This window comes from Oryza brachyantha, chromosome 11, assembly GCF_000231095.2.
Source record: "Oryza brachyantha chromosome 11, ObraRS2, whole genome shotgun sequence".
Classification (NCBI taxonomy): Eukaryota; Viridiplantae; Streptophyta; class Magnoliopsida; order Poales; family Poaceae; genus Oryza; species Oryza brachyantha.
The window spans coordinates 2315871-2329693 of record NC_023173.2 but is presented as its reverse complement, the minus strand read 5'-3'; the positions used below and the strand labels follow the sequence as shown (position 1 = coordinate 2329693).

Here is a 13823-nt window from a genome sequence, read left to right as displayed (position 1 = left end):
AGGAAGGTACTGAGTAGACCTGGTCCATAGACCGGTAGGTGGAGAGCACGCATCTCGAGGCGTAGCGGACGGTGCGCTCCCGCGTCGGTGCGTGAGGCGGGTGTAGGGGCGGAGGCGAGGGGTGACACGGTAAATTCGGTAGGGGGTGGGAAGGGGGGAATGCCGCGTGGTTGCGAGGGAGCGAGCCGGCTGTCACTGACTGTTTGGCGGTGGTCGCCACGTGCCAATGACACGTGGGGCCGGGGTGTACGCGGGCCCCGGTTGTCAGCGAGCCACGTGGCGGTCGTGGGCAGCCTGCGCTCCGCTGCCGAGCTTGCCGGTTGATACGGGAGCGTGTGGGCCCCACTGGCATCGGCTGGGTAGGCAAGTAGGCACCGGAAGCTAGAGGTTGCACAAGACTGCAACCTGTCTCTTGCCCTAATTTTTAGGGAAATTCACCTAATTGTTGAGTGGCAATATATTTGTACTTCTTTTTTTTTATTATAGCTGTGAGGGGATTAAGATGATATGACAAATAGTGGTAAAAAATTAAAAGTCCCCAATTTTTATTAGTACCTACTACTTAATTTTTTTTGATGATTTGTTTGTTTTGAGGGAACAAGATCTTTTGATTTTGATACGTTGGTTTTTATAAAACATATAGTTTGTTGAATTGTTGGATGTTTCATATTCATGGTTAAGCATTTATAGAACTGTCGTATGAAACTGTGAATACTAACTACAAAATTATAGTACTGCATCTATTCGTTTGGTCTAGATTAAACAGGTGTCAAAATACTATCTCTTAGTCATTTCGGTGCTCAATCTTTGAATTATGAATTGATTAGCTTCTTGGTACAAGCATTTGAGTGGTTCTGAAATTATGGGAACGATTGGAATTACGAGAATTATTGTAGAAATAATTATATTTTGGAATGGATTGGATAGTTTGTTTGGCTCTATTCATTCACAAATTTTGGGTTAACTAGATAGGTTTAATGGAAATGGTTATGCAATTTCTGCCCATTAATACCTTGATCATAGTTTTCAAAAAATATATATTGTTCTTATTTTGCCACGTAATTCTATAATTACTTACAATTATCTCTTGTTCAACTGGGGGATGCAATTAATTTGCAACATTGATCTCTTCCTCGGAGAAAAAAAATTGCATATCTGATGTTGAATAGATGGTGGTGGTGATGTTGATGTCTACCATTTTAGATGCAGTCTCCCTACCAAATAAAAAGGGTCAAGAGATGCTACCGATCTTGATCTTGGTTCTTTATGAAAATTCTCTCGACGTCTTTATCTGAACCTCACAATCAAGAAGCTCTTTGGTCATCCTCTCACTTGTTTTTTCCCTTTCAGAGGCAGCAAAAGAATGCAAGTAAAGCAAGGAAACTTTCTCATTGGCCAGTAAACAAGTGATTAATGTGACACTACAAAGTCCAAATTTAGGTGCTAGCAATATGATGACCATATAATATGAGCATATGACGTATGTTGTTCTAATTCTCATGCTGTCATGTGTAAATATTATTGCTAACCATATAATATGAGCATATGACGTATGTTGTTCTAATTCTCATGCTGTCATGTGTAAATAGAGGCAGATTAAATGGATGAGATAGCATATGATTTTGGTGTCGATGGCTGAAAAGATAGCTAATAATTGAGATTTTAGGTGAGAGCACATGATAATTTGGTGATTAGCTAAAAAAACTGCAGCCTGCATAGTTAATTAATTTTCGGTGTCAGAACTGATGCTAGATGATAGAATGATTGGCCAACAGCAAGATTCTTGACAAAAGTGTATAAGTAAGTAAGACCCATCTTAATAGGAGTTTCGTGGGTAATAAATAGGGTATCATGTAGATATTTTTGATAATGTGACAAAATATTAATAAATAGAGAGATGAAATAAGTTTTATGGAGATGAAAATAAAACCTTCTATGTATTGTTACGTAGACAGCTTATGTCTTGCATGTAATCTAGAAAACAACGATTGATGAAACTATGTATGTATTGAGAGAGGGTGTTTTATCCTAGTTTTAAACTTTTTAGATGTTATATCAGTCTAGTTAATTGTGTCCATAAAACTTACGTGTCACTCTAGCACCCACTGATAGTCATTTATATCTCTTGGAGTCTGAGTTCTGAGCCGGAGGATCCCTATTGATCTAACTGTGACCATCTACATCAGTAGTAGCTTGCAGGCTGCAGCTATCGCTGATACATCTTGTATCCTGAATAAGTAAGTTGATTTTATTTGTCAGTTCCTGTGCTACTAAGAAGTACGTAGCCATGCATATGCAAATTGTACCTATGCAAATAGTAAATTAATTAGGACCATGCACATAATAATTAAGATGAGATCGATCGATGGCCCAATTAAGCTGAAAGATGCTGTTCTCTGAATATGATAACAGAACACACTGATACATCTCTCATTTGTTAAAGACGGCCAGCCCTACATATCTTTGCAGTATTCGTGCAGGTATTAATTAAAACTAATACTCCAATATTAGTAACACTTGGCATATATTCAGAATGGCAGTACGGCCGGCTTCGATTCTGAATAATCTCCGGCCAGTGCACGCCGACGCGGATGCATGCATATATGCAGAAATTGCAGATCGATGTCGCATTCGTTCAGAGATCTCATTAGAACAAGTCAGCCCCATAGAGACTCAAACACCTATTGATCGATCATTGTATTTTTCTTGCCAAAACAAACAACTTGCTGCGACAAGGACGTCTGTGTACGTAGTGTGTAGCAATGCATGCCATCTTTTACGTATAGGGTGGGAATCGACGTATCAAGAATGAAAAATAATTTATAAATAAAACTTTTATATACGTATTTTAATTTAGCGATGTAAAAGTAAAGATTAAAAAATAAATTATTATGAGAAAACTCTAAATTTATTTCTAAATTTAAGGTTAAAAGTTTGAATTTTGGCTGATTAAGAATTAGAGAAAAAAAAGGCGAGGGTGGTACAACTTTGGAGAGATCGTCCGTCCGGAAAACTGATATTTTGATTGACTTCTTCTGATAGTAACACACCCATTTGTTTAGATCAGTATATATATTCTTTGAAAGGAACATCAGCATAAATATTACTGTTGTTAAACGGATCGATCCGGTTGTAAGCATCTGAAGAGGACCGTAGCTAGCTAGAACTCTGGGCCCAATCTTTTCTGCCTGTTCGGTTTAACTAATCGTCGATTTAAATGATATATTCCGTAGAAAGATTTTTTTTATATAAAAGTTGTTTTAAAAAATCAAATAAATCTATTTTTAAACTTGTAATAACTAATACTTAATTAATCATATACTAATCATGTTTATCATTTTCCATGTGCCTAATTGGCTTATCAAACCATTACTTTAGAACACAATTCAATCAGGCATTTGAACAAAAATAAGAAACGGGCCCTTGGGCCAAAATCCTTGGCCCTAATGTGTCTGGTAATGAGTTTGTGTTGGTTATTAAAGACAGTATGAAAATAAGAAACGGCCCAAATATTTCTTCAATCAGATAGGTCCATCATAAACCAGCTAGAGTTTTTCATTTTTTTTAAAATAAAACTTTCTTTACAGTAAAAAAACACCTAATATATATGATTCTCCCATGCTTCTGTTCTTGAAACGTTCTAATCAATACTCACTTTGGTTTCATAATACTTGTCATTTTAGATAAAACTGAGGTCAGGCTTTTAGAATTTAAACTATGGATAACTTTTAAAAATATTTATTTGAGAAACATAGAGAGACTATATGTAGGTTAATTTTAAAAACCACTTCAACTAATAAAACAATATATGTTATTTCTATATATATCATATATATTTTAACATAACATAGTGATTTGATTATCACACCAGGGATGCATGTGTAATCACTTAATTAGCACAAGAAGAAGCAAGCTCAATTGTCACGTTGCTTTATTCATATCACCATGCATGCCCTCATTGGGGAAGATCAAATATCAATCATCTTGGACAAATGCCATCCAAATTCAAAATTTATTCGTACTGCTTTTGTGTTATCTAAATGATTAAATCTAACGGAGCTTAGTATTTGAGTGCTTAATTTCCTTCAGTTAAACTCATGCTATCACTCGTGCACTTCTTCTTCCTTGGTGATCTTCGCCGCCGGCACGTCGTCGCTGCCGTGGAACGGCGGCAGTGGTGGCCACTGGTTGCCGCCCGGGTGCGGCCATGCCGGCGTCGGCGGAGGGTGGGACGGGAATGGCGGCAGAGGCGGCCACTTGTTGCCTGGGTGCGGCCATGCCGGCGTCGGCGGAGGGTGGGCGGGGAACGGCGGGAGCGGCGGCCATTTGTTGCCTGGCTGCGGCCATTGCGGCGTCGGTGGCGGGTGGAAGTGGAACGGGAACGGCGGCAGCGGTGGCCACTTGTTGCCGCCGGGGTGAGGCCACGCTGGCGTCGGAGACGGCTGGAACGGCGGCAGCGGCGGCCACTTGTTTCCCGGGTGCGGCCATGCCGGGGTCGGCGGCGGGTGGAACGGCGGCAGTGGAGGCCATTGGTTGCCCGGATGCGGCCACGGGTGCCCGCCGCTGCCGCTGTGGTGGGGGCCCTCCGGCGCTGGTGCGTCAGGGGTAGTGTACGCCTCCGGCGCCGGTGCCGGCGGCGAAAGCTCGGGCTCCGGTGGAGCGTGGTGCCCGTGGTGCTTGGACTTCGGCGGCGCCTTGATCTCGTGGTGCTTCTTTGGCGGTGGCGCCTTCTCATGGTCACCGTGCTTGCTCTTCTTGGCATGGCCGCTCTCCTCCCCCGGCGGTGGCGCCGCGGTGACGACGGCGCGCACCGTCGGCGCCGCAGCTGGCGGGTCGACCACCGCCGGTTCGATCAATGGAGGTTCGGCACCAAACGACGCCGCCACCGCCGGCCCCGGCGCCGCGGCTTGCACGCCGGCTTCCGGCGCATCGGCGGCGCCGCCGGAGCTAACCAGTAGCGACCGCGACGTGGCGTCGACGCAGCATGGCGAGAGCAGCAGCAACGCGATGACGAAGACCACGAGGCATGGCATCTCGATGAGTACAACTCCTGCACGAGTAGAAGAAGCTGCTGCTGATCTTGATGCCATCTTGGATTAACACTCTTATGCTTTGCTTCAGTTTATATAGGGCTTGAAATTAACTTGAGTGGATTTTGGTTGGTGATGGTTAAAAAAAATGTAGTCAACTGAGTAAACTGCGACCGAGTTTAATTAGTTTGGTAACATCTCACACATTTTTGTTGTAGTGGCGTCTTTTTGGTTGTTGAATTCAGAATTAGAGACATGAGTGAGTGGTAGTAAATGGGTTGTTGGTGTGACTCCTAATGAATGTGACATGCATTAGTGAGGGTTTAGGCAGGAGTCATTACTTCATTTGCTCATATATAGTGGATCTCTTTTTTACCGGGTACATGTTGTTTAGCCACATTTTTCTTGGTCGTGCATCTATGGTGCAAGTTTTCACCATCAACTGGTAGTAGTGCATTGGTATGATTTGCTCATGTGGTTGTCCTCTTGCTAGGTACGTAGTAGCATGGAAAGAGAGTCCCCAAGAGACTTGCATTGTGTTCCTTAACTTTTCAGATAGTGGACATTGCCTGTGTTTCTTGTATGCATATTAATTAAGAACAAAATATATAGCTAGTGATCAACCTTACGACATGCTACCATCATTCATTCATTGCTATGCTGGAGGGTGGAGGAGGGGGTGGGAAGATATATTAGAGAGAGATAAGTCTTGCGAGTAAAGGATGAGGAGATGGAGATGGTAGAGAATATGATTAGGTAAATTTTATTATCGTTGAGAAGATAATATATATATATATATATATATATATATATAATATTTTTTATGTAGAACAACTTTGTAGGCGCCACGTAATAACGGGAGGTACCGGATTATGTGATTTTTATTCTGTTTTTATTGTTTGCCTCTTTGGCCAAAGAGATAACAATCATGGACGATCAGAGTTAGATTTTAAGTGATTTTAAGTGATGATGGACAATCCAAATTTAACTTGTTATATATACTCGAAGGAGGAATTCCCTCCTAATTCTCACCCCCACCATAGGCATGGTGCCCATAGATTAACACGACTGGCAAAGATTAGTGCATAGTAGTAACAGTTAAAGCATTTCAGCCAAATTTAAGTAGTATGTTTTTCCTCGCCAGAACCATTAGAGACTATGTATTACGTAATGTTATTGTTTCTATATTAGTGCCTCTACCTAAAAAGCATAAATTTTACATAACTACAATTTTAGTGACTAAACTATATCATGTCGTTGCAATATTAACAAGCCATTTTAAGTTGATCATTTCGGGTAACTAATAACTTGAGCCTGAATGGCAGACAGAGACAACCCATAAGGGGCATAAACAATAAGGTATTATAATGATTATTTGGGTGTGTAAAATATCTCACATATGAACATATGTATTATTTTAGAATTAGCATTATTGTAGGTAACCCATTAAGAGACCCGCTTGAGATAATCGATTGTTCTATACGGGCCTCTTAGTAGCCCACATATAATAATACTATTATTATTTCGGATGATCCTCTTATTTACAATAATATCATTGTTATTGTTCTGTATGAGATAATAAGTCTTCACAGGTAGAGAGCATGTCCTTCCCTCGCTATTGACTACTACCTCCGTCCCTAAATGTTTGACGCCGTTGACTTTTTTATATGCGTTCGACCATTCATTTTATTCAAAAAATTTTGTTAAATATGTAAAGCTATATATATGCATAAAAATATATTTAACACTACACGAAATGATATAAAAATAATTAATAATTAAGTAAATTTTTTAAATAAGATAAATAGTCAAATATATATAAAAAAATCAACGGTGTCAAATATTTAGGAATAGAAGAAATACCTCACAAACGAACTATCTAACGGTCTTCCTGGGACTTGGTGAGGGTAGTCTACAAAAGTTGTTTTCTAGTAGCGGTGGTGCTGTAGGTCACGTCACAGTACTCAGCCGGCTACCTTCCACGGACGTCGTTTTTATCAAATTACCTTTTTCAGAATTTACGGGCAACTATTAGAAAAGAGGAAAAATCCAAAAAATATCATTGGCAAACATTTAAATCTAAGAAATGTCATTGATAAGTACAGATTTTACAAAATACAATCGTACAAATAACTTTGTCTGATAAATGACATCGCCGTTAGAGTTATGACCATTTATGTCGTTAAATACATTGTTCATATTAGAGCACTTAATGGAGAATTATAGCACTTAATAGAGAAATGTTGATAAACCCTAACGGGGATGATATTTCTTACACAAATTCGTTTGTACGATGATATTTTATATTTTATAGAACTCATACTCGTCGATGACATTTCTTACGATTAAGTGTTTGTGAATGATATTCGTTAGATTTTTCTCGAGAGAAAATTAATTAGCTGCGAGAATTCTTCTTACTTGAAGATAACGTGTCGAGGGCAATAGTGACTATCAACAAGTAAATAGCCTGCATTTACGTGTAGAGGGTTTAAATATCACCGGGATGTGTTACGTTAAGTATGACTAATACAATACTATTGTAGTCCATGAGAAGTGACGCTATTTTGGAATCACTTTATAATACGCATGGTAAGATTAATAGATAAATGCAATTAATATAACATGCCACGATAGGCAATGATCGATAGGCTTAAATGCACATCGATGAATGCATCAAAATATAATTCCCTAACAACGGAGATACATGGTTAGAGGCTTAGAGCAAGGAGGGAGAAGACATTTCCTACTGATGATTTACTTACTGTCAGGGTTCTAAGGGATGCAGCAGAAACAGTAGGACAGCGACGCCGTCGGCTGAGCGACCGATCAAATTGGCATCGGAGACTAGATGGCTAACAAATAATTTCGTATCAACTATGGTTTAATAAAATATTTATTTATTCATACTAGAGTCGATCTTCTGCCTACTAGACCAAACTTAGGACGAGAGAACAGTCTAAGGGCTCAAAGACGTGCGAGAAGATGATTGACTCATCATTTCACAGGTCTTCTTGCCATAAGGTCTTTATAATGAGTTGCATATGACTCTACCACGTAGATCCAAGGCGTTAGACGTCAAGAATATAGTGTTCTTTACTTCTTTAATAGGTTAAGTAACCGATATAAAAAAATAGCAGTGAATTAGCGTTTTGTTAATTAATTTTAACTAAAAAACTTGAAAAATATATTGATAATATTTTTTAAAGCAACTTTCATAAAGAATTTTTTCAAAAAAAATACTATGTTTAATAGTTTAAAAAATGTGCACGAACAAAACGGAATAGTCTGACTAACTTGCCCAGACTAACGAACACGGCCTCGTAACGACGGAGCTTCAGTTTCATGGTAAATTGGTAATGAACTCATCCACTAACGATGTAGCAAGCTAAAATGGCTTGCGAGTATTGTAGCGGCGCGATAGCTCAGTCACTAATTTTACAATTACTAAAAATCTACTTTTAATTAGGAAAAGTTTTATCTTTAAAAAATAAAAGCAAACCAATCATTGTGTTTGCTATTCGACTTGCATATACAAATAATAAAAATGTTAGTGTTTCTGTACAAAAGATCTGGTTTTGGAGAAAAAAATCAAATGATATATTTATAAATAAAAATATAATTGTGAATAGAACTTTTATATACGTGTTCTTAGTGATTTATTTGGAAAACAAGACTGAAAATAAACTACGGTGAAAACCCAAAAATCAATCAAAATTTAAAATTTATAAGCAGAAAAGATAAACCTGCTACGTAGTACTATTACGTATGAGACTGACGTCGACACGGTTGATTTGAGGGATAACCTTAATAAATTCCTTAATTCGATTTTGATGCACGCATACAGGTGGCCCGGCCCACAGCTGATTACTCCAATTTGCAACGGCGGTTTCATCTTCTGGGATGAGATGAGACGATCCATCCATGCAAACGCAACAATCCCTTTCTCACAATTTCTCCTGATCCGGCTACTACACGACGATTGATATTTCCTGCCTCATCGATCTGCCAGAAACCGATCGATGGTGCCTCCGGAGGCGGCGGCGGCGGACTTCGTCGCCGACGAGCAGCCGGAGCCGCCCGACGAAGACCCCGACGTCGCCGAGGCCGACCCCACCGGCCGCTACCTCCGGGTACATATGTGCTCAACCTCGCGCGCGCATCGATCATTCATTTTGGATTGATTTTTTTTTTTTGGGTGTGTGTGTGTTGGATATAGAATTTGTTCGTCTGATTTGGCTGATTAATTTCTGTGCGCGATGTGCTGCAGTACAAGGAGATCATCGGATCAGGATCCTCCAAGACAGTGTAATGCCTCCAATCCTCTTGGTTGATTATTAACTCCTTCATGTGTTGCCAAGTAATGAAATCTCCATTTTGTCTGGGATGAACTGGTGGGTTAAATCCATTGATTTGTCGAGTTTTGTTGAACTGAATCATGAAATTTCTACATTCCAAACGGTGCCTCGTATGATTTTGGTGACTGATATGTCACCAATTTCAGTTCCAGAAAATAATTCATATATTTGTAGTGTTTTCGGATACCAAGAATTTAACGGCTGCTGAGGATAAAATCGAGCCAGGGGATTCTCATGTTTAAATAAGTCCAGTGTTTTGTTGACTGTTACTCCATAGAATATGAGAAATGAGGCATTGCAACACTGTTCCCCTACGGTGTTGGATTCAGAAAATTAGTTTCATGGTTTTTTATACTAGTACGTACTTACAGCATGCTAATTGTAGTTAAATCATGATAAATTTAATGATTTGATAAATTTTTTATCAAATTATTTATGTTGATACTTATGAGTATGACATGTGGAAGCATCTAAATCAATAACAGTGAGTCAGGCTATCAAATAATCAGGAGATTTGCTCCAGTCCAACAAAAAAATACCTCGAGATACTAGATCGTTTTTCACTATTGGATCTAGCTAAATAGGATATGCGTGGATAGATCCAACGATCAGAAATAATTTGGTACCATGAGGTACTGGTACCTCGAGGTACTTTTTATTGGAAAGAAGCAAATCTTAATAATCAAACCTTAAGCTGTCGAGTGTCAAAAAATAAAATTCTCTCCTTCAATCATTTGTATAAACAATTTAATCATAACTTTTGCCGAAAATCGTCAGGGTCGCCTAACACCAACCTCAACACAATATATATGTTGGTGATTATCTGACAGATACAAGGCTTTTGACGCGGTGGATGGAATAGAGGTGGCCTGGGGCAAGGTGGAGATAAACGATCGCATCATGGGTTCTTCCAAGGAACTGCAGCGGCTTTGCACGGAAATCCAGCTGCTGAAATCGCTCAAGCACAAGCACATCCTCAAGCTCTACGCCTCGTGGGTTGACACCAGGAACAGGACGGTTAACATTGTCACCGAGCTGTTCACATCTGGTAATTTGAGAGAGTATGTATTTGTATTCCCCTGCCATTCCCTCTCTCGTTCTAAGCTAGACACTATGTTTCTTTCTTTTTTTCTGTTCCTCTTTAGAAGTAGTTTTTGTTTCATTTAAGTTTTGTTCACCCTTGGGTTTTATTTAATTTTGTTTGCTTATGTGATCTTATCTGCCTTGTTTGAAACAACTGAGAAACTAACAAATGGGTTCAGTATGTTTTCATGATTAGGTTTTTAGTTTAAAATTACATTGGTTTCAGAAGCCAAATTCCTCATGAACCCAACTAGGCTTTGAGTATAGCTTTATTCCTGCTTCTCGGGGGCTTTCATTTGGAAGAAAAGGAATACATCATGATAGAACTAATTATCTTAATGCTCCACAATTTTTTTTTGTTTGCATTTAACTCGATCATTAGATGGATACATAGTAGTTCCTCTGTCTCAAAATATAAAGACTTCTAGCATTTAAGATTTATACTAAAATATAACAACTTATACACATACATTCTCTTTTCAAGCAATCATAAGGTTTCACCACAAAAGTTTCTCACCTGCTTTGTTAATATCTATTCCTAGCTCTAAAAATCTTTATATCCTGAGGGAGTAGTGCTTTTTCTTTCATGTGATGAATAATCTTTGGTGCACATGACTAGGTACCGTACAAAGCATAAGAAAGTTGACATGAAAGCAATGAGACGATGGGCAAAACAAATACTGACAGGGCTGGAATATCTACATAGTCAGAAGCCACCAATCATACATAGGGACTTGAAGTGTGACAACATTTTCATCAATGGAAACCATGGCAAAGTGAAGATTGGGGATTTTGGTTTAGCAATGGTCATGCAGCAAAGGAAAACACAGAGTATTCAAGGTAGGTGAACTGCTCCACAAAGCCACAAAACTTTCGAAGTAAATTACAAGTACTGGAGACAACTGTCTTTTACTTCCTTCAAAATAATTTTATTTTGAAGCATTACATGCATCAACTGGTGCTCTTACTGTTAAATACAGGCACCGTTGAATTCATGGCACCAGAGCTTTTTGGTGAGAATTACAATGAGCTTGTTGATATATATTCTTTTGGAATGTGCATGCTTGAAATGGTGACGTGTGAATGTCCATACAGCGAATGCAAGGGCTTTGTTCAGATATACAAGAAGATAACTGAAGTAAGTGACCTTCAATATAGTTCAACATTCATAAATTGGAGTACATACTTTTATACCATTCTGGTAGCTAAACATATCACATCATATTCATGTCTCTATAACTGCAGGGTGTAAAGCCAGTCGCTCTCTCCAAAGTCAAGGATGCAGAACTGAGAAATTTCATTGAGAGCTGTCTAACTTCAGTATCTGACAGATTGCCTGCAAGTGAGCTCTTGAAGAGCCCTTTTCTTCAGAAGGATGGTGCGAACGAACAAAGCTCAAATCCAGTGCAAGAACAAGTAAAATTTACAGAAAACTCAAGCCTGGATTCTAAAGATGTACCAATTTTTGTCTCTCTGGTGCCGAATGATACTGTCAATGGGAAGGAGAAATCTTTCAGTTTGGTGCTTCAAAAGGGTGATTTTGTATTAGAAGGGAACATGAGCAACACCAACCCTGTCATGTTGTTTCTGCGATTCCCTTCACCTCCTGATGGTAATAATAAACATCAAAGTGACACCTTACGATCTAAATACAGCTTAATTTGTGTCTTTTCGAACAACAAAACAGTTGAAATTTCTCTCGTTTTCAATAAAATGTTTTTTTGCAGGTAAGTTTAAGAATGTTCAGTTCTGCTTCGACATGGAGAAGGATACAAGCCTGTCGGTGTCCTCGGAGATGGTTGAGCAGCTCGAGCTGCCTGAATGGAATCCTGCCTTTCCCGAGTTGATAGATGCCTTCTTACTCCACATTTTTCCTAGCTGGAAACCCTGCGTTAAAGTTGGTAAGATGCTCCCGAGTTCTTCCTAGGTAGGGAGTGGATTGCCCAGTTTTCCCTCATTTCAGTGGCCTGAAGAATATGTTTCAGTCTCCTTGGTGTATGCTCAAAGCTCAGTGCCACGCATTGTATGTTAAACCAAAACATTTTTCACCGATGATGCAAAAAAGTTTGTACATAATTACGGTTAGGCGTAATGAAATATTCCATTACCCAGAAAAAGTTACCGTTAGGAAAGAGGTTTTCAGGAAGTCAGCTCATTCTTGATTTTTACTGTTACCTCCATTTTAGGTTACATGATATTTTATTTTTTTTAAATTCATATGGATACTAATAAATCTGAATATATATATTTATAATATACATTGTGTCGGTGATATTAGAAATAGAATATCTATACCAGTGGATTCGTGGTGCTAGAATTTATCTGTGTCTTAACTAAGAGGATTGGACCGTCCGGATGCCTCCACTTGAGAACTAAAAGGGCTTTGGGGCAGCATGAGACCAACCAATATGGTGTACCGGCCAGGGCTAGCTAAGGGACAATCCACTTTTTGCATTTAATGCTAGGCATACAAAGTTCTAAGGACAAGGTGGTGTCTTACACCCACTGTCCCATGCCAAAACATTAAAGTCCTCTTTGTTTGGGCTTAGAAACCAACTTTTTAAGCCAAAAAGTATAAGCTTGAACAAACAATCAACATTTCCCATGTATTTTTTAAAAAATCATAAGCCATTCTTACATAGATAAGCTAAAGTTAGGTTCGAATGTCTTTTTTTTTTTTGCTTATTTTGGACTAGAGGCAACAGCATGTTAATTTTGAAACTCATCACTCATTGGGTAGACGTAGAAAATAGGGGCACACATACTTGGGTCCCCCTCAATCTTGTCGTTGTTGTCATCATCATCATCACAGTTTCCAACCAACGATGACCATCGCTTAATGGCTACTTGCCACGTGTTCTCACTGACATGTGGGGTCCACCGGTCGAATACCTGATGGTGTGTGTGGGGAGGTACTAGTCCTATCTGTTCCCCAAGGGTAGTGCACAAGGACCGGCAGATCCACATAAGTCTACCATCAACCTCCGGCACTGCCAGTTCTATCACAAGTCCTATTAACGAGGATGATGCATGTGCATTAAATGGCTACCCCAAATGGTGCAAAATCTAGGGGATAAGTCCACATAGATACAAGTTCTACGGATAGAACCAGCAAGGACCAAGCCCAACAAACAAAGGAGAGTAAACTAGAGATGAGAAAAACACTAAGAAGAGAAGGTAGCAAGCATCAACCTCTCGTTGGGAGTATTTATGAGCTATAGAAGGAGACTCCCATTAATTCTTACAAAGGTTCTATCATTCTCATCATTTTTATTGTATACACACAATCTATAAGAACATCCACAGGAATATGGTATTACACCTTCGTGGACATGTATACTTGCTTTGTGCCTAC

The 13823-nt window shown here is 39.3% G+C and overlaps 2 protein-coding genes across 2 annotated transcripts; one reads left to right on the top strand and one right to left on the bottom strand.

Annotated features, from left to right (window-relative positions):
• Positions 1–3930: 3930 nt before the first annotated feature.
• Positions 3931–5090, bottom strand: LOC121055819 (vegetative cell wall protein gp1-like). Its single transcript, XM_040529152.1, has 2 exons — positions 4949–5090; positions 3931–4918 (listed from the first exon to the last, which is right to left on the bottom strand). Exons 1-2 carry the CDS (start codon positions 5088–5090, stop codon positions 4104–4106), a joined length of 957 nt encoding a protein of 318 aa, XP_040385086.1. The 3' UTR covers positions 3931–4103.
• A 3755-nt stretch (positions 5091–8845) lies between these two features.
• Positions 8846–12686, top strand: LOC102702222 (probable serine/threonine-protein kinase WNK6). Its single transcript, XM_006662692.2, has 7 exons — positions 8846–9160; positions 9298–9335; positions 10216–10446; positions 11088–11308; positions 11449–11606; positions 11714–12080; positions 12196–12686. The coding sequence occupies exons 1-7, from the start codon at positions 9050–9052 to the stop codon at positions 12393–12395; spliced, it is 1326 nt and encodes a 441-aa protein (XP_006662755.1). The 5' UTR covers positions 8846–9049; the 3' UTR covers positions 12396–12686.
• The last annotated feature ends 1137 nt before the right edge of the window (positions 12687–13823 follow it).

Excerpts from the sequence above, each read along its gene's own strand:
- LOC121055819 (XM_040529152.1), bottom strand. The coding sequence starts at position 5,090 with ATGGCATCAAGATCAGCAGCAGCTTCTTCTACTCGTGCAGGAGTTGTA. Across the intron at positions 4,919-4,948 it reads GTCGCGGTCGCTACTGGTTA|CCGGCGTGCAAGCCGCGGCG; the intron begins GCTCCGGCGGCG and ends ATGCGCCGGAAG.
- LOC102702222 (XM_006662692.2), top strand. The coding sequence starts at position 9,050 with ATGGTGCCTCCGGAGGCGGCGGCGGCGGACTTCGTCGCCGACGAGCAG. Across the intron at positions 9,161-9,297 it reads CCACCGGCCGCTACCTCCGG|TACAAGGAGATCATCGGATC; the intron begins GTACATATGTGC and ends GATGTGCTGCAG. Across the intron at positions 12,081-12,195 it reads ATTCCCTTCACCTCCTGATG|GTAAGTTTAAGAATGTTCAG; the intron begins GTAATAATAAAC and ends GTTTTTTTGCAG.